At 32.5% G+C, this 23,659-nt stretch overlaps 1 protein-coding gene across 1 annotated transcript in view; it reads left to right on the top strand.

Moving 5' to 3' along the window:
* LOC143046827 (uncharacterized) overlaps nt 1-23,659 on the top strand; it is an 80,215-nt gene that overhangs the window by 14,340 nt on the left and 42,216 nt on the right. Inside the window, exons 13-25 of the mRNA XM_076219888.1 lie at nt 1,117-1,302; nt 3,081-3,254; nt 7,306-7,488; nt 8,344-8,514; nt 8,890-9,009; nt 10,137-10,334; nt 11,844-12,026; nt 13,502-13,653; nt 15,639-15,792; nt 16,368-16,574; nt 20,222-20,422; nt 20,860-21,069; nt 22,615-22,860. Coding sequence (XP_076076003.1) covers nt 1,117-1,302; nt 3,081-3,254; nt 7,306-7,488; nt 8,344-8,514; nt 8,890-9,009; nt 10,137-10,334; nt 11,844-12,026; nt 13,502-13,653; nt 15,639-15,792; nt 16,368-16,574; nt 20,222-20,422; nt 20,860-21,069; nt 22,615-22,860 — 2,385 coding nt within the window. The remainder of the gene's footprint in view (nt 1-1,116; nt 1,303-3,080; nt 3,255-7,305; nt 7,489-8,343; nt 8,515-8,889; nt 9,010-10,136; nt 10,335-11,843; nt 12,027-13,501; nt 13,654-15,638; nt 15,793-16,367; nt 16,575-20,221; nt 20,423-20,859; nt 21,070-22,614; nt 22,861-23,659) is intronic.

Raw genomic sequence — 23,659 nt, 5'->3', positions numbered from 1 at the left:
GTTAAACACAAAATAATTAAATGATAAGCACAATATAATTAAATGATAAGCAAAATATATATAGAATAAATTGATGTTTTGTTTTTAATACTGACTTTATCAATAATAATATCAAGCAAGCCCTTTTCGATATTGACTGTATTAGTATTAATAATATCAAGCGAGCCCACACGGACGGGTTGATGAAGTCAGTATGGAAATATTAAATTGCATAATGATTATTCTTTTTATCGTATTGTTTTAGTAATTGTTTTTAGGTTGATAATATGAAATAAAATGAAATCGTCATTAAAAACTATTTTTATGTGTACAGTCGTTTAAATAAATGTTAATGTTATGTATAATATTTTAATATTAAACATTTTATTTACAAACTAAATTTGGATGGCATCGACTATTACACATTTGCCCTGATTTTCTAAAGGCATATCTATCAAATTCACATCTGTTTTTACCACGATATCAACATTGAAAAAAAAACCTTGTCCTCCACATCAAATCAGATTTTACGGCACGTCTCAGAGAAATAGAGTTTTCAGCATAAACATCTGAAGGTACAAATTGTACCAATGAAGGGAAATCAGCAACCTAAAACTGATTTCTTGTATTAAAGATCCGAGCAGGATTCCATGCTATTCAGCCTTTTCGTGAAAATTGACCATTAGTTTTTTGGGATCTGCTTTTCCGGGAACCAAGGATTTGTATAGTAAGACTATAAAAATCCTTGCTGGAACCACTAGTGTAATTGGTTTGAGATATCATCTTTGAAGCTTTTAATTATTGATAATCCCTGAAATCCTATTAGGGAATTTGTAGAATAATAATTAAAATTATCAGTGATTATATAAAATCACTGGTCATTTTCAGGGAATCTATATAATCACTAATGTTTTTAGTGATTCTACATAATCCCTGATTATACAAATTCACTGTAACATATACAACAATGAATTGAAGATTGGTCGTGGACATTTAAGATGTGCTAGCTTTAGATATTATGGTCAATTATTTAGCTCACCTGATTTAACCCTGAAGAAAATTTGATGAAGAAAGTGTGCTTTGTCTTGTCAAATAGTTAAAGTTTAAAAAAATGGCTATATTTACTTTGTATTGCAGATTGTCCTCATCCAGGTTTCAATGAATACACAAATGTTCCAGTTATCAAAAACTATCATTATAGAGACATTATAACTGTGAAATGTAAACCTGGCTACTCTTTCAACTCTGATTCTATCAAGGAACCTGTAACTATGACCTGTCAGTTTGGTGGAACATGGGATATGGTCATTCCAAAATGTCAACGTAGGTTTAATATTGATTAGAAAGTTTGAAAATAAGAAAACATTACAGCTTTTACATTAATGCTAGCAAGACAAATCTTTGTTTGGCTTGCTTGCTTTGCTTGTATCAATGTTTGCTCAAGCATGGCAATTAAGATAGGCGGGGCTTCAGCTTGTATACAGCATACTTAAATTTTATTGGACGTTATGTAGGAGGTTAAGGACACTAAATTTTAAAACATCACAGGATGACAAATATAAAGCGCAATCGTAGAAATGGAAGTAAAAAAAAATGTATTTTTTTTTCGAAGATATGCATTTTCATCATCCAACTTAAAAGACTGTCGTCAAGTACTTTTAGTAAAACAAAATAGCTATTCGAACACACCTACTCTGATTTTGCGATTCATTACATAGGTATTTCATTTGACCCATATATTTCATCTTTTAGTACTGTGATTTTGATATGTTATAAAGTCAACTTTGCTATATAAAAATGATAGAATCTGAAGCGAGATGATGTATCAAATATTCTTGCTTTGTACGTTTTCAAGACAAAATATTCATCTCAAACACACCTTAACATAAGAAGGTGCACTCGCTTTTCTAATAAAAGGGATAAATTAAGTAGGGGGGAAATGACTTAATTCATCCCGTTTATTTATTATGTCCATTGTTATTGAATATTGCGCACTTTGGATTAATTTTTGCTTGTAAACTTTCAAACTGATTATTCTTTGTTTATAGAGAAGGCGATAAATGCTTTCTGTAATGTTTACTATAGTAACATTTGCATAAGTTTTCAATTTATCTATTACATAGTTAAGCAGAACAATTAGATATCGAGTCGAAGTCATGGTTATCTATCAAGTTGGATGAAGAAAATGCATAACCTCCGATTTTTTTAAAATTACCACGGACGGAGAACCTTTCAATCTATAAGTTCAGTTATTTCCGTGTCTGCCCTTCCGATTATGTGACTCAAGAAAAAAAATCAAAAAATTGGTAACAATTGTATGAAAAAGAGAAAATCGAGTGCACCTTCTTATGTTAGTGTGTGTTTGAGATGAATATTTTGTCTTGAAAACGTACAAAGCAAGAACATTTGATACATCATCTCGCTTCAGATTCTATCATTTTAATTTATATAGCAAAGCTACAGGTTGTAGGGTCAAATGAAATACCTATGTAATGAATTACAAAATCAAAGTAGGTGTGTTCGAATAGCTATTTTGTTTTACTAAAAGTACTTGACGACAGTATTTTAAGTTGGATGGTGAAAATGCATATCTTCGAGAAAAAAAAAATCTTTTTTTGGCTTCCATTTCTACGATTGCGCTTTATATTTGTCATCCTGTGATGTTTTAAAATTGAGTGTCCTTAACCTCAAACATAACGCCCAATAAAATTAAAGTATGATGTATACAAGCTTAAGCCCCGCCTATCTTAATTGCCATGCTTGAGCAAACATTGATACAAACAAAGCAAGCAAGCCAAACAAAGATTTGTCTTGCTAGCATTAATGTAAAAGCTGTAATACAACTTAAAACACAATTGTAGATGAGGAACAAACACATTAATTTGATGTACATTGTTAGACCTACTCAGTGTAAAAAAAGAATTAATTGTTCTTGTCCTGAATATGCTTGACGATTAATTTTATATTTACTTTACATTAATTTAAAACTTTTTTTTGTTTTAGGAATGATGTTGAAAGATTCTACACATAACATATACCAAAAGTTTTCGTTTTGTTTTTGTTACAAATTCCAAGATTCAATTTTTTGTCTTTTGTTGTAGCTTTGTATTGTGGTCTGCCTCCTAATATAACCGATGGCTATTATCACAACTCTACTGGTGTCATTTATGAAAGTGAAGTTCGTTACAAGTGTTTTCCAGGATTTTATATAAGTTCAAGTGATGCAATAACCTGTGATAATTCTGGTAGTTGGAGTAAACCACCATCTTGTATAGGTTTGTAATTAATTTTTATGGTAAATTCAAAACTGTTGCTAAGTTTTTACTATTGCAAATATTGTGACAAGATAGGTATCAACAAACATAAATTGATGTTCAAAATAATTATTATTTTTGTCGAGCCTTCGACTTTAGTCGAAAAAGCGAGACTAAGCGATCCTACATTCCGTCGTCGTCGGCGGCGTCCACAAATATTCACTTTGTGGTGAAAGTTTTTGAAATTTTAATAACTTTCTTAAACTATACTGAATTTCTACCAAACTTGGACAGAAGCTTGTTTATGATCATAAGAAAGTATCCAGAAGTAAATTTTGTAAAAATAAAATTCCATTTTTTCCGTATTTTACTTATAAATGGACTTAGTTTTTCTGCGAGGAAACATTACATTCACTCTGTGGTTAAAGTTTTTAAAATTTTAATAACTTTCATAAACTATCCTTGATTTGTACCAAACTTGGACAGAAGCTTGTTTATGATCATAAGATAGTATCAAGAAGAAAATTTTGTAAAAATAAATTTCCACTTTTCTGTATTTTACTTATAAATGGACTTAGTTTTTCTGCGAGGAAACATTACATTCACTCTGTGGTTAAAGTTTTAAAAATTTTAATAACTTTCATAAACTATCCTTGATTTGTACCAAACTTGGACAGAAGCTTGTTTATGATCATAAGATAGTATCAAGAAGAAAATTTTGTAAAAATGAATTTCCACTTTTCCGTATTTTACTTATAAATGGACTTAGTTTTTTTGCCAGAAACAAAACATTCACTCTGTGGTTTAAGTTTTTGTCGAGCCTGCAACTTTTGTTGCAGAAAGCTCGACATAGGGATAGTGATCCGGCGGCGGCTACGGCGGCGGCGGCAGTGTTAGCTCACTTCTTGAAAACTATATATTTTAGAAGGTGGAAGACCTGGATGCTTCATATTTAGTATATAGACGCCTCATGTTACGAAGTTTCCGTCAGTCACATGTCCATTGTCCTTGACCTCATTTTCATGGTTCAGTGACCACTTGAAAAAAAAGTTCAGATTTTTTGCAATGTTAAATTCTCTCTTACTGTAAGTAATAGGATAACTATATTTAGTATGTGCGTACTTTGCAAGGTCCTCATGCCCGTCAGACAGTTTTCACTTGACCTCAACCTCATTTCATGGATCAGTGAACAAGGTTAAGTTTTGGTGGTCAAGTCCATATCTCAGATACTATAAGCAATAGGTCTAGTATATTCGGTGTATGGAAGGACTGTAAGGTGTACATGTCCAACTGGCAGGTGTCATCTGACCTTGACCTCATTTTCATGGTTCAGTGGTTATAGTTAAGTTTTTGTGTTTTGGTCTGTTTTTCTCATACTTTATGCAATAGGTCTACTATATTTGTTGTATGGAATGATTGTAAGGTGTACATTTCTAGCGGGCAGGTGTCATCTGACCTTGACCTCATTTTCATGGTTCGTGGTTATAGTTAAGTTTTTGTGTTTTTGTCTGTTTTTCTCATACTTTATGCAATAGGTTTACTATATTTGCTGTATGGAATGATTGTAAGGTGTACATGTCTAGCGGGCTGATGTCATCTGACCTTGACCTCATTTTCATGGTTCAGTGGTCAAAGTTAAGTTTTTGAGTTTTGGTCTTTTTATCTAATACTATATGTCATAGGTCAACTATATTTTGTGTATGGAAATATTTTATGATCTATGTCAGTCGTGCAGGTTTTATTTGACCTTGACCTGGTTTTCAAGGTTCATTGCTCAGTGTTAAGTTTTTGTGTTTTGGTCTATTTTCTTAAACTATAAGCAATAGGTCAACTATATTTGTTTTATGGAAGCATTGTTAGCTGTACATGTCTGCCTGGCATATGGTTCAACTGACCTTGACCTCATTTTCATGGTTCATGTTAAGTCTATGTGACAGTCGTAATAAAGCTTTAGATTTAGGAGTATCAACATAATATCAATGATTAGTAAAGAAGGCGAGACATTTCTGTGTGTGCACTCTTGTTAAATTTTTTATAATGTTCTTAAACTATCCTGGATTTCTACCAAACTTAGACAAAAGCTTGTTTCTGATCATAAGATATTATTCAGAAGTAAATTTTGTAAAAAAAAAATTTACTTTTTCCGTATTTTACTTATAAATGGACTTAGTTTTTTGTCAAGCCTGTAACTTTTGTTGCAGAAAGCTCGACATAGGGATAGTGATCCGGCTATGGCGGCGGCTATGGCGGCGGCCACGGCGGCGGCGTTAGCTCTCTTCTTAAAAGCTTTATATTTTAGAAGGTGGAAGACCTCGATGCTTCATACTTTGTATATAGATGCTTCATGTTACGAAGTTTCCGTCAGTCACATGTCCAATGTCCTTGACCTCATTTTCATGGTTCAGTGACCACGAAAAAAAAGTTCAAATTTTTTGTAATGTTGAATTCTCTCTTATTATAAGTAATAGGATAACTATATTTGATATGTGCGTACCTTGCAAGGTCCTTGTGTCTGTCAGACAGTTTTCACTTGACCTCGACCTCATTTCATGGATCAGTGAACAAGGTTAAGTTTTGGTGGTCAAGTCCATATCTCAGATACTATAAGCAATAGGGCTAGTATATTCGGTGTATGGAAGGACTGTAAGGTGTACATGTCCAACTGGCAGATGTCATCTGACCTTGACCTCATTTTCATGGTTCAGTGGTTATAGTTAAATTTTGTGTTTTGGTATGTTTTTCTCATACCATATGCAATAGGTCTACTATATTTGTTGTATGGAATGATTGTTAAGTGTACATGTCTAGCGGGCAGATGTCATGTGATCTTGACCTCATTTTCATGGTTCAGTGGTCAAAGTTAAGTTTTTGAGTTTTGGTCTTTTTATCTAATGCTATATGCCATAGGTCAACTATATTTGGTGTATGGAAATATTTTATGATCTTTATGTCAGTCGAGCAGGTTTTATTTAACCGTGACCTCATTTTCACGGTTCATTGGACAGTGTTAAGTTTTTGTGTTTTGGTCTATTTTTCTTAAACTATAAGTAATGTGTCAACTATATATGTTGTATAGAAGCATTGTTAGCTGTACCTGTCTGCCTGGCAAGGTTCATCTGACCTGGACCTCTTTTTCAAGGTTCATTGGTCTTTGTTTAGTTATCTTGGTTAATGTTAAGTTTATGTGACAGTTGTAATAAAGCTTAGCTTTATACTTAGGACTATCAACATAATATCAATGATTAGTATAGAAGGCGAGACATTTCAGCGTGTGCACTCTTGTCTTCCAGTTAACATTACATACAGTCTGCAGTTAAAGTTTATAAAACATTTATTAGATTCATAAACTATCCTTGATTTTTTACCAAACTTGGAAGCTTCTTTCAATCAAAAGACAGTATCGAGAGGGAAATTTTTATTGATGTTTTTCCTCATTTTTGTTGAGTCTGCGATTAACAGCAAAAGTAGGCGAGACACTGGGTTCCGCGGAACCCTTACAAATTTTTTATTAACATTTCCAGAAATCCCTCAACTCAACTCGATTGTTCAACATTAGAAATAATAAATGCATGCAGTAATTTCTGAATTAGCACTATTCTTCAGCATATGATCGAGTATTAAGATATACATTTTTTTGGCCCAACTGTCCAAAAGAGAAATAGACAGATGGTAATTTTTGTGAAATTTAGTAGTAGGTACTGTAGTTGGAATACTTAATTGTTTCTTTGAAGATATACAACATGTTATGTTTTCATCAATTAACAGGTATATATCCCTCAACAAAAGGAAGGAACACTTTATTATTAATAAAAACATTTGTTTATAAATTTATGCACACAAATTATAGTATGGAGCTAAACGATCTGAATTTTTATAAAAGAAAAATACAAAAACAGGAAATAATATTTTAATCACATACTTTATGCTCATATGAAAAGTTAAGTATTAAAACAGTGCCTGATCTTATTTTAATCCTTACTGTAACAATAGATTATTATGTTTGTATTTTATTTCTCAATGCGGATGCTCATAAAAATAAAAATATTATCACATGTATGTTACTCTTTTTCAGCTGCCACTTGTAAAACTGCTCCAGATGTTGTAAATGCTATAAGGACAGTCATCACTGGAGACCTGACATCTTATGCCTCTATCATCCAATATGACTGTAAAGATGGCTTTGAATTGTTTGGGGAACCCATTTTGTTTTGCCGCTCAAACAATACCTGGTCGGCGACTCCACCATCATGCAAAAGTAAGAATACACCTTATTGCTATTTGTCTACCATTACTGGACATCACAAATTAGTTCCTGTAAAATTTTTGACGTCATAATAGAAAATATCTGCTGCCACGATGGAAAAGTGATTATTGTATGACCTCAAAAGATCAATCAGAACAGATTCTCAGGTCAATCATTACAGATTTCCAAATAGTGATAAGGTGTATAGGAGCATAGCATTAAGCCTCCTTTTTGCATAGTCTATATCTGCCAGACAGACATGAACACTTAATAATTATTCCATACACCAAATATAGTCGACATATTGCTTATAGTACTTGAAAAACAGACCAAAATACAAAACTTAACATTGACCAATAAACCATCTGACCTTGACCTCATTCTAATGGTTCAATGGTCAATGTACAGATATTTCTTATTAGAACAATATATAAATTGAATAACTAAAGTTGTATACTGATAAACAATAACAATGAGTGACATGCCTTGATAAGATCAGCAGTATAAACCTAGATATTTCTTGACTTAATTTTGGCTTTGCTTTCCACATATATTACTATAGATTCATTTACAGTATTCAACCCTATTATTTTCAACTTGAGATTGATTAATTTTCAATCTTTAAAATGTTTGATTACGGTACCTGCTCATTTTAAAGTTTGAACACTTTTAATTATTGAACATGGATAGACATTGCAGTGAACAGACTCAAGTGGGAGAATTTGTTTCTCTTATAATATGATTAGTAATGTATAATGCAATATTTTGATTTTGAATGGATATGTTCAGAAATAACAGGAGAGAAATTTAAACACAGTTTTTATCAAAACTACAATTTGAAATTAGAGAATATATTTTATTTTACAGAGCTGAAATGTTTGTTACCAGAAATTAAGAATGGGAAGCTTTCAAAAAGCACCTTCCCTGAATTTAAGGAAGAGATTACAGTAAAATGTGATGTTGGATTTAGATTAAATGGTACAAAGACACTGACTTGTAATGAAAACCAGACTTATGAGGAGTTGCCCACATGTGATAGTAAGTGCAAATAAGTCTTGTTATAAAGAAAAAAAATTCTGATGCTGAGGAATTCACCTCTTACACTTCTGTGACATAGATTGTTTTACCATGATGATGCTTTTATTTTTTTTTATTATTTTTTTTTTTATGTATTTATGATTGGTGTCTAATTTTTATTATCAAAGTTGAGTTATGTCCCCTTTGCTTTGAATTTTGACCATGTTAAAATGTTATGTTTTATAATTAAGTGTGTTTATGATATGTCATCAATGGTGTGTATCTAATATATTATCTTCCATACACTTATGTCTTTTGAGAGAATTTGAGGCTCCTATTCTTAGTCATGTAGTAAAAATCCACTTTACTAATCTATGATTTCAATCTGTATTTCAGATATTGATGAATGTATTGAAGGTACCTCTAACTGTGATCAAAAATGTGTTGACAACATTGGTAGTTACACATGTCATTGTAACCTTGGATACAGTCCTGATGTTAAGCAGAAATGTACAGGTTAGTTGTTATGACAACATTGGTAGTTATGACATCAATTTTACCCTGGATACAGTCCTGATATTAACAAGGCTGTACAGTGTCATATAGTGGTTAATTTCTGTGTATTTTGGTTTCTTGTGGAGAGTTGTCTCAATGGAAATCATACCACATCTTATTTTTATGACCCACTTAGGGTCATTATGTTTTTCAGGCTGTTTGTCATTTCGTCCGTCCATTTGTTTGTTTGTCGATCTGTCCTGCTCCAGGTTAAAATTTTTTAGTTAAAGTTTTTGGTCAAGGTAGTTTTTGATGAAGTTAAAGTCCAATCAACTTGAAACTCAATACACATGTTCTGTATGGTGTGTTCTTTGTAATTTAATACCAAAATAGAGTTTTAACCTTAATTTTACGGTCCACTGATCATAGAAAATGATAGTGTGAGTGGGGCATCTGTGTACTATATATGTACACATTCCTGTTATATATTGAGGTTAAATGTTTTTAATGATGCTGGTAGAACCACATGTCATTATGACCTTTGATATAGTCCTGATGTTAACTCATTAGGTGTCAGTTGTCATGACTGGCATTGACTGCATTTGTATTAAGGACCTTGAATACAGTTCTGATGTTAATCTGACATTGATAAGTTGGTCACAATGAAGATATAAGTAATTTATATCATTGTGACATTGGATACATCCTTTATGTTCAGACCTAGGTTGTCTTGAAAACATTGGTAGTCTCATAAATAATTGACATCCTAGATACAGTCATGACAATTTCAGTAAATATACATCATTGACACACTTTATTCAGTCCTGATGTGAACCATGTTTACAGAACAATATTAACTATCACACATGGTCACATAAAAAGTGGCACTAAATTCAAGTAAATTTTGATTTTTATCCCACCATTGAAAAGAAGCCTATTTGTGTAAATAAAGGACAGGAGCTATCATAGCAAAATAACCATCAGTAGTCTTGATTATCAACTGCATTCATGTTGTTATGGAATGATGTATTCTTTGTTTGGAAGTGCATGTACTGGATTTAATAAATCTGGTGGAATTCTGATTCTTTTTATTGCAACAACTAAATGAATACCTGTGTATAATATATACTTGTATTTTTATGTTACAGATATACGTGAATGTGACAGAGATGATAGAGCTGGCTGTGACCACATGTGTAAAGATGTACCAGGAGGGTACCAGTGTGGCTGTAAGAAAACAGGATATCAGTTATTTACCAAAGATTTTGCAGCTAACTTCACTGTACCATTAGTTATGGAGAATGGAAATCTGGGAAAAGTTTATAATTTGGACCATACTTGTGTTCGTAAGTTGTATTCTGGGAAAAAATAACCATCATAAGTTACAGGTTCCTCGAGTTCTTATGGTGGGAAAGCTATATCCAATCATAACAGGTGTGATATAAGACCATCTACTCTAGATATCCAAATGAAGTCAGCCTCAATGTCTATCAGAAAAGAATATTTGGCAATTTTAATAATGTTTTCTTGTATAAGCAGGCAATTAATATGTTACTGTGGATTCATTTATTTTCGTGGGTATCAATTTTCGTGGATAGAGAAAAAAAGATACGTATACGTAAATTCCTGGATCGCTGATTCCAACAACAAAAAAAATAGATACGTAATTCTTGGATTTCTTTTTGATTTAGGAGATCATATAACCTCCTTGGTTTGATCAATAATAAAACAAAACAAAAAAGAAGGAATTCATTGAAAAAGTTGTGAATTGTCAAAATCCTCGCTTGGTCATTCTAGGTTAAAGTGTTCATTGATAACTTCGATTACAATAATGGACAGAGACAACTAATTATTTGTTGTTTTACAATTTATAAATTCTTGTCTGAATTCTATAAGGCATTCAAAACTTTATGATTGAAAGCTCATTTCCCTAATCACGATATAATAAACAGTGATATAAGTATAAGGTGTGAAAATAAATGTTCCTGTCATAAACAATATTACCTACGGTCAATATCCCCGTACTTAATCCTATTGATTTTTAATCACTGGTAAACCAAACTATGACACGGTAATTAACAACTTGCAGTTATTTTCCATGAACAGTTTTAATCAATTTTAAAAAGTAAATTATCACTGATATTCGATATATATTTATTATAGATTTAATCAAAATACTTGTATCTTCTTTCAATAAAGAACATGTGTTATGTTACAATGTTTATCACTGGTCAACACTATACTAGAACTGCATAACATAACCGGAAATAAACAACCGACTCCATACACATTTCTCGGGATTATTCTTCGTTGAATTCTTAAATTCGTGGTTCGCTGTTACCCACGAAACCCACGAAAATTGGTATACCACGAATAAAAATGAATCCACAGTAATAAGATATTTGGTTGTATCTTACATTTCATTAGAAACATGGTTATAAAACAAATCGCACTGAAAGTTGAATTATATCTCTCATATCTTTCAAATTTCTAGCTGCTTTATGGCGTAATGACTCAACAATAAGGACTGTCCATTGACATGATTGAAAAATCTATGTAACAATGTATAAAAAAGATGTGGTATGATTGCCAATGAGACAACTATCCACAATAGACCAGAATGACACGGATATTAACAACTCTAGGTCACTGTACGGCCTTCAACAATGAGCAAAGCCCATACCGCATAGTGAGCTATAAAAGGCCCCCGATAAGACAATGTAAAACAATTCAAACGAGAAAACTAACGGCCTTATTTATGTAAAAAAAAATGTTAAAATGTAAGCTGTTAAATAATTAAAATATTGAATACACCATTTAAAAAAAAAATATACAGTATACAATGTTTTTTTCAGGCAAACTTTGTCCAAGCCCACCTTCAATAGATAATGGTATGTTGATGACTCATCGAACTGTTCATCAGTACGGAGATACTATACAATATTTCTGTAAGATTGGTTATGTAATGAATGGCAAAAAATTGTTCACCTGTGACAGCACTGGACAATGGTCACCAAGTCGATTTCCCAAATGTCAAGGTTAGTTTAATATTGTAAAGAATGGCAACATATTTGTTGAACTGTGGCAATAATGATCACTAAGTCTATTTCTTCTATGCCAGGATTAGTGTAGTTATGAATTGTTTTAGGGTTAAAAATCCACTTTCTGGATCACAAGGACTAGAACATTTAGTTATCAGGTGTTCAAAATTTGTAATCAAATATGCTCAACAAAGTGGTAGGAAAAATTCTTGACATTATTAAAATGGAAAGTGGAAAATCACTTCCTCACTATTTTATCCTATCCAATCAGATTCAATTACTTCATCCAATATTCCAGGACTTTGAACTGATTTAGGACATATTTTAAAAATAGACCAGTATCATATATTTATTACAATGCCAATTTTTATGCCCCACCTACGATAGTAGAGGGGCATTATGTTTTCTGGTCTGTGCCTCCGTTCGTCCGTCCGTCCGTCCGTCCGTCCGTCCGTCCGTGCCTCCGTTCGTCCGTCCGGTTAAAGTTTTTGGTCGAGGTAGTTTTTGATGAAGCTGAAGTCCAATCAACTTGAAACTTAATACACATGTTCCCCATGATATGATCTTTCTAATTTTAATGCCAAATTATAGTTTTGACCCCAATTTCATGGTCCACTGAACATAGAAAATGATAGTGCAAAGTTCAGGTTAAAGTTTTTGGTCAAGGTAGTTTTTGATGAAGTTAAAGTTACATCAACTTAAAACTTAGTACACATGTTCCCTATGATATGATCTTTCTAATTTTAATTCCAAATTAAAGTTTTGACCCCAATTTCACCGTCCACTGAACATAGAAAATGATAGTGGGAGTGGGGCATCCGTGTACTATGGACACATTCTTGTTGAATATCAATTTCTCAGTACTGGTGGATATATTGTACATTATTCATGCAGAGACTTTCAATAAAGAAAACTGGGAGAGGGTATGAAGTATTGATCCATAAGAGCTGTCACAGTGGACAGTATGAAGCCATATGCTTAATTTTTAAGGTTTTTATTCCCCACCTACCATAGTAGAGGGACATTATGTTTTCTGGTCTGTGTGTTTGTTCGTTCATCCTTCCGTCTGTTCATCTGTTCATCCCACTTCAGGTTAGAGTTTTTGGTCAAGGTAGTTTTTGATGAAGTTGGGAGTCCAATCAACTTGAAACTTAGTACTAATGTTCCCTATAATAGGATCTTTCTAATTTTAATGCCAAATTAGAGATTTCCCCCCATTTTCTCGGTCCACTGAACATAGAAAATGATAGTGCGGATGGAACATCCAGGTACTGGGGACACATTCTTGTTTTATTTATTGATTAAGAGAAGCGTACTGACAAAACATAATGACTTTATATTATATATAAGGCCTTTTCATTCAAGTCTTAGAAATATCACATTGATGGTAATACATGAAGACTATATAAGACAGTCAAACTGTTACAGTTCCTTAAGACTGCAAGATTTTCAATGAATTTCTATTCTTTTAGCATACAGCTACACATATGTTGGCTGTTACCATGATGACACTGATCCAATGTTTGATGAAGTACATGAAAAGAAGAAAACTTTGTCAGCAGAAATCTGTTTCACGCAATGCACATTTTCAGGGTGGAAATCCGATCAGTATTTTGCAACACAGGTAAATATAATGAAATTTAATTGATATAACCATTTAGAAATATAAGATATCATATAAAACATATCCACGTAAGAAAATCAACACATGTAAGGACAAATCTAGAGAAAATCTTACTATATCTTGCATTCCATGTTTTTTTTAACTACCATGGATCAAATTGTATAATTCCTGGGTTACCCATTTTTGGTAAACCACAAATTCAAAAGTGCAAGGATGTATAAATATTCTATAGGCTGTTTTATTGGAAAGATGACAGAGAGACTCTCTTTTGAAAATTTTACTTTTAGTACTGATAGGAATACATGGGTCAGCAATGGCAGCTTAAATGGATTTAGTGACAAATAAAATCATGCTTTCATCTTTTTTGTCTGAAAGTACATTGATAACTGGTCCAAGGACACAGTTATAGTCCTTTGGTTTTCATTGTCTACGAATGTAGAGTGTATAACTTGCATGTTTTATTTGATACACTTTCCCAATTCATTTTTTGATATTAAATGCATGAAATATTAAGTAGGGGGATGTAATTACATGTTTAAAAAATTTGGGTGCTGAATCTTTTTGTTAAGTAGTGATTTGGACCAGTTCAAAAAGGTCAAATTTTATCACGTCTGAAGCTGTCAAACTGAATTTTACACCCCCTTAACACAGAATTGTCAATATTTTGAGTTAGAGCTGGTAGAAGTTTCTATACGTTTGATATTATTTGTCTCACTGGTAGTACACTACACTGTAAAAATCTTTTTGAGAAAGAGCAGGTGCGATTTTTTTAATTTGTATTTATTGTCTAAAAGAAATGCACTACAAAATAACTGTGTTCTCGGGCCTAAGAGATGGATTCCTGAAATCTAGATTCTGTACTTTGGCAATTTTCCTGAATGATTTGCTGGTTTCAATTTGTCAAACTCAATTAAAGTAAAGGATCTACATCTTTGGTTTACAGAAATTCTGTTAAAATGTACCATTTTGGCATTCTACAGCTATAATAAGCGTTTTAAAGCAGTTTACATATTATGCCTAAGAGGCATGCAGATTTTCTATCTGACAGCTTTTTTGTTCCTGATATTTGTGTTTCTATGCTTAAATTTAATTAACCATTTGTGAACTCTGAATATAGAGAAAAGTAGATTATCACAGAAAAAAAGTGCAGCATATTTTGCATTCATGGCCCTGATTAAACGGCCTAATTGATGTATGTAAAATGTGAACAGCTTTGTACATCAAATCTGTAGTCCATCACAAATATTTCACTAAATCTGTAAAAAAGCACTTTACTATATTCAGTACACCTTACTCCTTTCATAGGTTACCATATTTTTTTTCTGTTTGATAGTAAGTGGCCCAAATTTATGCCTATTGAGACTGAAACTAATGCAAGTTTTCCATTGTAAGTGAAAAAAACTGGCCATCAGACCATATTGTCCTTCAAAAATTTAAATGCAAGAGTCCTTTTGCAATTAGACTTCTTGTATAATAACACCTTAGCATAGAAATGAGCAAAAAGTAACACATTTTCATTTCTGATAGCTTCTGTGTGCATTTTTAAATGTCAATATGGGCTACCACCTAAATTGACTCTAAATAATTCTCAGTATTACATGGCCCAAGACCATTTTATACTCACGTGGTATGCTTTTTGTAACTTTTCTATACATTTAAAGTACATTTAATATATATGAAAGAATAATTTAAGCTTAAAAAACTTCAAAAACTTCAAATTGGCTGAGAAAAATGCATATTTATATAAGGCTTCCCTGAATTGGAAAATCTCTATTTTCAGGCATAGGCTGTTCACTGGAAATAATATCTGAAAGGTTTTATATACCAGAAAAGAAAATATAGTTTCGTCTGGGTCAGGCAAAAAATGGATGCCAGATGCTGTCTTGACTTTAGACAATAATCAAAGGGATCTCAATTTATTTCCTGTTATCTCAAACAATAATTAACATGTAGATAATGCATATATTTAATAATGTTTTGTACAGGCAGGAAATAAGTGTTATTGTGGTAATGGTACACAACTAGGTAGCACCAAGTACACTAAGAGAACAGAGAGGGAATGTAACATGGCTTGTGTAGGGAATACAAAGGAAATATGTGGGGGAATTTGGAGGTCATCTGTGTATAGAATTACTACAGGTTAGTATAGAATACTAGAAATAAATAGATGACACATGTTACTAGTTTTAGGTGTAATACCACCAAATCATGGTACATCACATCCGGTTGTATATGAAAGTAGGTCGAAAAAAATATTCCCTTGAATTTGACAGTTGTAGGTAATTAATCCTACATTTTATTGCAGTAAAATATTTCTGTGTCATAAACATATGTCTTGGGTATTTCAAAACACCATTATTTTTTATTTGGGATTTCTATAGAATATTTTGTAATCTTGAGGTTACATGGTGACTAAACCTTGTACACAGATAAAATAAGGAGAGAAATTTGATTGGTTAACTTCCAATGATGGTTATGTTCTTATATGCTATGAAATGTTATGTGAATTTTTTTCTATAGTACTCGACAGGATAAAACTTTACTCATGCCATGTATTTCTTCATTTGAAACAAAGATAAATTCTGTACATTTTTTTGAAAAGTTCAAATTTAACAAAGACAAATAGGGGAAAATCAATAGTGGTATTACACCTTTAATGCTCTATGAAACATGACTTTACTTAGTAGTTTAGGTATTAATATATATATTAATAGGTGTATGCTTAGTGGACCCCTACAAGACACACAGTTTGATACGTCAGCCCACATCAGTCAGTCATGATGTTTCTGTGGAGTTTGGCGACACTTTAATAATTAACTGTACAGTACCAGGAAAGGGGGACTTTACCAAGGAAAGGAAATGTATCTACAACATGACATCAGACTCTTACTATCTTTATGGAAATGATTATGAATGTGGAGGTAATTATAACACAGACAAGGGAGATAACTGTAAGGTAAATGGCAAAACAGGCAAGGGGGATAACTGTATGGTAAATGGTAAAACAGACGAGGGGGGTAATGTGAGGTAAATGGCAAAACGGACTTCACCAAGGAAAGGAAATGTATCTACAACATGACATCAGACTCTTCCTATCTGTATGGAAATGATTATGAATGTGGAGGTTAGTATAAATTTTAAGAATTATTGAAAAAAATACAGATTGAGTTGATAAAATATGGGAATTTGAATGATCAGGAATATAAAAAAACAAATATCGCACTTTTTTGGGGGGTTTACTAAGTTCACTAAGGATGCTCAAGTAATCCACAAATTACATTTGACGCTACCCTTAACTGGAACCTTGAAAATAATGTTACTAAATAGAATACACACAATTTTCATTACTTTTTTAGCTCACCTGGCTAAAAAGGCCAAGTGAGCTTTTCTCATCACTTGGCGTCCCTGGTCAAAGTGGTTCCTTATCTTTTACAAAAATCTTCTCCTCTGAAACTTGTACCCGACCAAATTTAATCAAATTTGGCCACAATTCTCTTTGGAGCATGTTGTTTGAAAAAGGTGTCTGATGATTCCGCCTGCTAACCAAGATGGCAAACATGGCTTAAAATAGAACATGGGGGTAAAATGCAAGTTTTGTTTATTTTTTTAAAAGCTTTGTACCGTATAAATCGTTAAATAAGCCGCAGGTTTTTTTCTCTGTCTTTGTCCCTGCGTGTTATACTCGGGTGCGTGTTATGTAAGTATTATTTTCTGTTTTCAGGACGACGGTGAAAGAAAAAAATATCTGGATTTGTTTTCTGGAGACAGTCAGATTGTCAAGTGCTTGCAGTGACTTGATAAATTGTTAATGTTGCATATTTTGTTATGAATAAATAAATATATTAACTAAATCGTTTGTTTTTATTTCATTCAATCATTGTTGGTTTACAGGAAGTCGATAACCATGTGTTTAGTGTTCATTTCGTAAACAAAGAAAGATAACTGTGTCCATACAGGATATTAATTGTGTATTTATCATAAATATGTAGTTGTTAGTTGATTTAATGTGTTTTAATATAAAATTTTCTAATGAAATAATAAAGAAAGTGATTGTGTGTCTTGCCAATATTACAAGTTTCTTTAAATGACGATGGTGATGCATGTGCTTAAATCGACACTTTAAAGTGCTTCATAAACAAAGAGAGATAATCGTGTTTGAGAAGAGGTACCAAACAGGATAAAATACTGAAGAGTAACTGTTTGTCGTTTTATTGTGTTTCAAAACGAAATATCTTTACGAAATATTATTGGATGTTTAACTAAAAAAAAAAGAATACTAATTTTTATAATTTAATCTGTTAAAACATTTATTTATTGCCGTCTTCTTTTAATCCCCCTTGTCATTGCTCATAACACTTTCATTTCAAAATAGACAATGACTTGCAAAAAGTAAATTGTTTTGTTTGTTGTATTTATCCACAAAATTAAAATTGAAAAATGTTTGTTAAGTTCAGAACTTCAACTTTTATTTTATAGACAACAATAAAATTCTTTAGATTGATTTAATTAAAAAAAAATCTTGACTTTTGGGTGAACAGTTTTCACACGTGGGTACAGGTAAGTAGGTCATAATCAAGGTAAACAATGGCAGTTTTATGGCTTGGGTGACCTTTCATGCATACATTTTTAAGATTAATTTAAATCCTTAATGCCAATTCAAACAATAAACAAGCAATCAATACCATACTAATTTTAATCAAAACAACAAGGTTCAATGGACACCCAAGCTGTCAACACATGGCCATTGTTGACAAAAAACATCAAACGAAACTGGCATAATTAAAACAATGAGAAAAGTATAATTATTTTATTACGATTTTTTATTTTAATATGACACAAATAAATATATTCAAAAATACTCTCAACTTTCTCACCAATCTGAAAATAGAAATGAAACAAATTACGGTGTGAGTTACAAAAGGAGAAAATATTCATGACACTATCAGGTCAGTAGAATAAATATACGTTTTCTTCAGTGTGCGCTTAATATTCAGGTGCGTTTTATGTAAGGACAAAAACAATCTTCCCCCCAAAAAACGGCCGTGCGGCTTATAAAACGATGCGCTTTAAATTCGAAAATATACGGTAAATAGAGAAATCTGACTGAAAGTTGAAAATGTTGAGCTCTACCAAATATCTGACAACTTCATGTAGGAGTTAATGCCCTTAAATGACCAATTTTAACATGTTTGTTCATACTTGCGTATATTATCTTGAAAATTATAAAATGAACCCAGGACAATTTCTGCAAATAAGTCAAATTTTGTCAATGTTGATAGTAGATTTGTCACTCTATGTAGGAGCAATTGCCTGAGTATTTTTTTGTACCCTCTTTTGTGTTTTGAGCAAAAAACAAAAGTAGATAGAGAGAAACTAAACAGGCAAAATTACCAGCAATACAAGACCGGCAAGAAAGAGATTCTTGCTAGTCATGAATTCTATTCTTTTCTACAATGTTGGAGAGTGTCCTTTGTTTTGATATGCACATAGTGCTTTGTGATTGACACAGGCTCTTTAGTGCCTCTAGTTTTTCTTGGATTTTGTACCCATTGCTGTCTGGTTTCATTAAAATCTAAGTTAAATATATGAGCCATAATATTTTTATGCCCTATTTATGGGTACTATTTTTTCTGGTCTGTGTCTGTTTTTTCATCCGTTGTACCGTCCGTTCGTCGTACCGTCTGTGCGGCTTCAGGTTAAAGTTTTTGGTAGGGGTAGTTTTCGATGAAGTTGAAGTCCAATCAACTTGAAACTTAGTACACATGTTCCCTATGATATGATCTTTCTAATTTTAATGCCAAATTAGAGATTTTACCCCATTTTCACGGTCCACTGAACATAAAAAATGATAGTGTGGATGGGGCATCCGGGTACTATGGACACATTCCTGTTTTATGATTTTCTTATTTCATCCAGGAATCTATATCAAGGTTATACATTATGAGGCAGGAATCTGATTTCAAAGATTTATTCACTTCCTGTCCTCAGCTAGAAGTCTGACATGCAGGGTATATACTCTTCCAAATTTGATCCAGAATTTGGAAAAACAGCGCTTAACTTGTGAATTTGAATCTTTGAACCATTAAGTCTCTTATTATTCACTAATTCAAAGTACGGAATTTCTGAATGGCTTACAATACCTTTAGGCTGAATCTGATTTTAAACACTTTATTTTCTATGCCACATCAGGATTAAGGCGTATAATCTTCCATTTTAGAAGCTATTGGCCCTTTTCACCCATAAAAAATGGTCTTGCATGTCAAGTTAAACAGTATTTCAAATATGAATTATGTATAAGTGTATATACATCCTAATATGTCAATTAGACTTTAATTTTCTATCAGATGGTCATTAAAGATATACATTCATTATGTATATTAGTAGTGATGAGCTATTGGCTTTCATGCAGGATTTCTGACCTTTTTGCTTCTTTAACATTGTCCTATTCACAAATTTTGTTATGATTTAAATGCTTTGTTTCCCTGTAAGTTTATATGACCATGCCCCACTATAGCTTCAACACAAATTTTTAGTGATTATATTTCTAATTCTCTATTTTATATTGTAGAAATTGATTGTGGGAATCCACCTTCTAATATTACTGGAGCAAACTTCACCTATCCTTCAAACTTGAAATATGGATCCATGTTTGAATTTTCATGTTCCAGTTTATTTTATGTTGATGGAAAAAGTGTTAATGGATCTTCTGACATAGAAGTTATATGTGGTGCAGATGGTCAATGGGATATAGGAAGTTTACAGTGTTTAGGTTGGTATCAGCGAATTATAAAAATAATGTTGCATTTAAATCTTTAGTGGAACATAATAACTTAGAATAAGTAGATATCAGGAAAACATTTGCTACTGACTATTTTAGATATAAATATGAATGAATGACCTTTATAACTAATGAACATCTAAGAAAAAATATACTACAGGATAACCTTGACATTTGTCCATTAGTTGAGAATAACTACATCAAAAGATTTGTCAATCAGTTTGAAATAATTTTAATGTAGATCAAAAGATCAACTTGAAATCTGACAAATGTTAGAAATTTTAAGGATAACCTTCATTACTGAATAGAAAGATTAGACATGAGCCGCCGCATGACTTTGACAATTGAAAAGTCATGTTGACATTCATAGAAACATTTTAGAATACACTTATTTTTTGTCTTAATTTTTTCAAACAATTTTTTTGTAGGAGAAACCTGTAGTGACCCAGGCTATCCAGCTGGGGGCATAGCTACCTTGATGATGAACGACACATTTCAAAGTTTTCAAAAAAATGGACACATAAGTTTCTCTTGTGATAGAGCTGGTTTTGTTCCTGATACTTTAACCAAGATTTCCTGTAATGAAAACATTTCTAGCACATCATTAAACTGGGATAATCAGGTACCCAGTTGTATTGGTGAGTTAATTGATATTGAATATATTGGTATTGGCTGCAATTAACCATTCAAAACATTTAAAAATCCAATACATAAATGATTAGATATGGAAAACATGGAACAAAAAGGACCACATATACTTTTATAGGCCATTTATATTTGCTTCAATAACTTTATCATTATTTTGTCAGGATGCAAATTCCAGCTGAATTAAAAATACCTGATAAAAAAATCTGTGGAATGAAACCACCAGTATAAGGCTGAATTATTTATGGCTATATTTAGTAATTTTACCATATTTGTGGCAATATGCACATAAATGACCAGGTATCTAGAATAGTTTTACTGAATTGAATTATTTTACAGTCACTTAAATTTAAGCTTTTTGTGGTAATGACAACTCTCAAAAATAAATTTTTTGTTGAGCCTGCGACTTTAGTTGTAGAAAGCTCGACATAGGGATAGTGATCCTGTGGCGGCGGTGGTGGCGGTGTTAGCTAACTTCTTAAAAGCTTTATATTTTAGAAGGTAGTAGACCTGAATGCTTCATACTTTGTATATGGATGCCTCATGTTATGAAGTTTCCGTCAGTCAAATGTCCATTGTCCTTTACCTCATTTTCATGGTTCAGTGACTACTTGAAAAAAAGAGTTAAGATTTTAGTATTGTTAAATTCTCTCTTATTATAAGTAATAGGACAACTATATTTGGTATGTGCATACCTTACAAGGTCCTCGCGCCCTTCAGACAGTTTTCACTTGACCTCAACCTCTTTTCATGGATCAGTACACAAGGTTAAGTTTTGGTGGTCAATTCCATATCTCAGATACTATAAGCAATAGGTCTAGTATATTTGGTGTATGGAACGATTGTCAGGTGTACATGTTCAACTGGCAGGCATCTGACATTGACCTCATTTTCATGGTTCAGTGGTTATAGTTAAGTTTTTATGTTTTGGTATGTTTTTCTTATACTGGATGCAATTGTTCTACTATATTTGGTGTATGGAATGATTGTTAGGTGTACATGTCTAGCTGGCAGGGTTCATCTGACCTTGACCTCATGTTCATGGTTCAGTGGTCAAAGTTAAGTTTTTGAGTCTTGGCCTTGTTGTCTAATACTATATGCAATAGGTCAACTATATTTGGTGTATGGAAATATTTTATGATCTATATGTGAGTCGTGCAGGTTTTATTTGACCTTGACCTCATTTTCATGGTTCATTGCTCAGTGTTAACTTTTCGTGTTTTGGTCTGTTTTTCTTAAACTTTAAGCAATAGGTCAACTATATTTGTTGTATGGAAGAATTGTTAGCTGTACATGCCTGCCTGACTTGGTTCATCTGACCTTGACCTCATTTGCATGGTTCATTGGTCAATGTATAGTTTTCTTGGTTAATGTTTAATTTATTTGACAGTTGTAATAAAGCTTTATATTTAGGACTATCAACATAGTATCAATGATTATTAAAGAAGGCGAGACATTTCAGCGTGTGCACTCTTGTTATAAATATAAAGTTCAAAACTGTAGAAATGATTCACAAAAATTTTTTACTTTATTTTCAGATGTCACAAAACCAGTATTCTCTGGTTGCCCAGACAACATTACAGTGAAGGCATACAGTAAACTATCATTACATTTTACACAGCCAAACATGTCGGATAATTCTGGTAGCATTAAAGAGTTCACTATTGAACCAGTAAATGCAAACAGTACTTTAACAGTGGACAGAAAACCATTTACTGTGAAGTACATTGCCAAGGATCATGCAGATAATGAAGAGATCTGTACTTTTGAAGTATTCATTGAAGGCAAGTTATTTAGACCAGATCTAGCACCAAGGATTGTAGAAATAATTATCAGAGTTTGAAGATTGGCTAATTGATAAGTAATTAGTCCCCTTCTTGCAAAGAAGACAGGGTTTATAGGTTTGCCCTCTGTCCATCCCTCAGTAAGTCCCTCATTTTTCCCTACAAGGTTCCCCTTTCTTTGTAATGCTGTGATTTATTATTTTAATATTTGGTATAGTAAGTTGTAGGATAAGAAAATACAAATCAAATATTATTTTCTTGTATGAGTTTACTTTAATAGAGCATTTTGAAATCTTGCCAACAATAGTACATGTATGTGTTTTTCATGCTTATTATAACAAATATCTAAAAATGAATTGTCTGCTCATAATTAGTTTAAACATATTTATTTATAGTGGATTGGGGAACAAGTTCTCACAACTTACATTAATCCCTTTCCACTTTGCTGGTGTAAGTGCTGCCTTTTAGCAGCACTAGTCTGTTCCTTTTCGAAACCGACAAGGGTGTCTTTTACATGCAAGATTTATTGCTCTCTCTTAACACTTGTCAGCCATAAATCATCCCCTTCCAACAGGCTATCATTTCTCAAGACCATACTCGCAAATGGTGTCAAGTGAGAGCCGAAAAATTCAGTCCCTGAAATTTTCTCCCCTGAACAGTGATCGAACCAGGAATCTTTGTGTTTGTATTCTGATGCACTAACCACTACACCACCTTTGCTCATACTTTCAACTGCCTCAGTTTTTTGGTTTTTGGTTCAACGGCAATGTTCAACCTAAGATTTGAAAATTGGTATTTG

Source organism: Mytilus galloprovincialis, chromosome 9 (assembly GCF_965363235.1).
Source record: "Mytilus galloprovincialis chromosome 9, xbMytGall1.hap1.1, whole genome shotgun sequence".
NCBI lineage: Eukaryota > Metazoa > Mollusca > Bivalvia > Mytilida > Mytilidae > Mytilus > Mytilus galloprovincialis.
The sequence above is the reverse complement of the archived record's forward strand: the minus strand, read 5'-3'. Positions and strand labels throughout refer to the sequence as shown.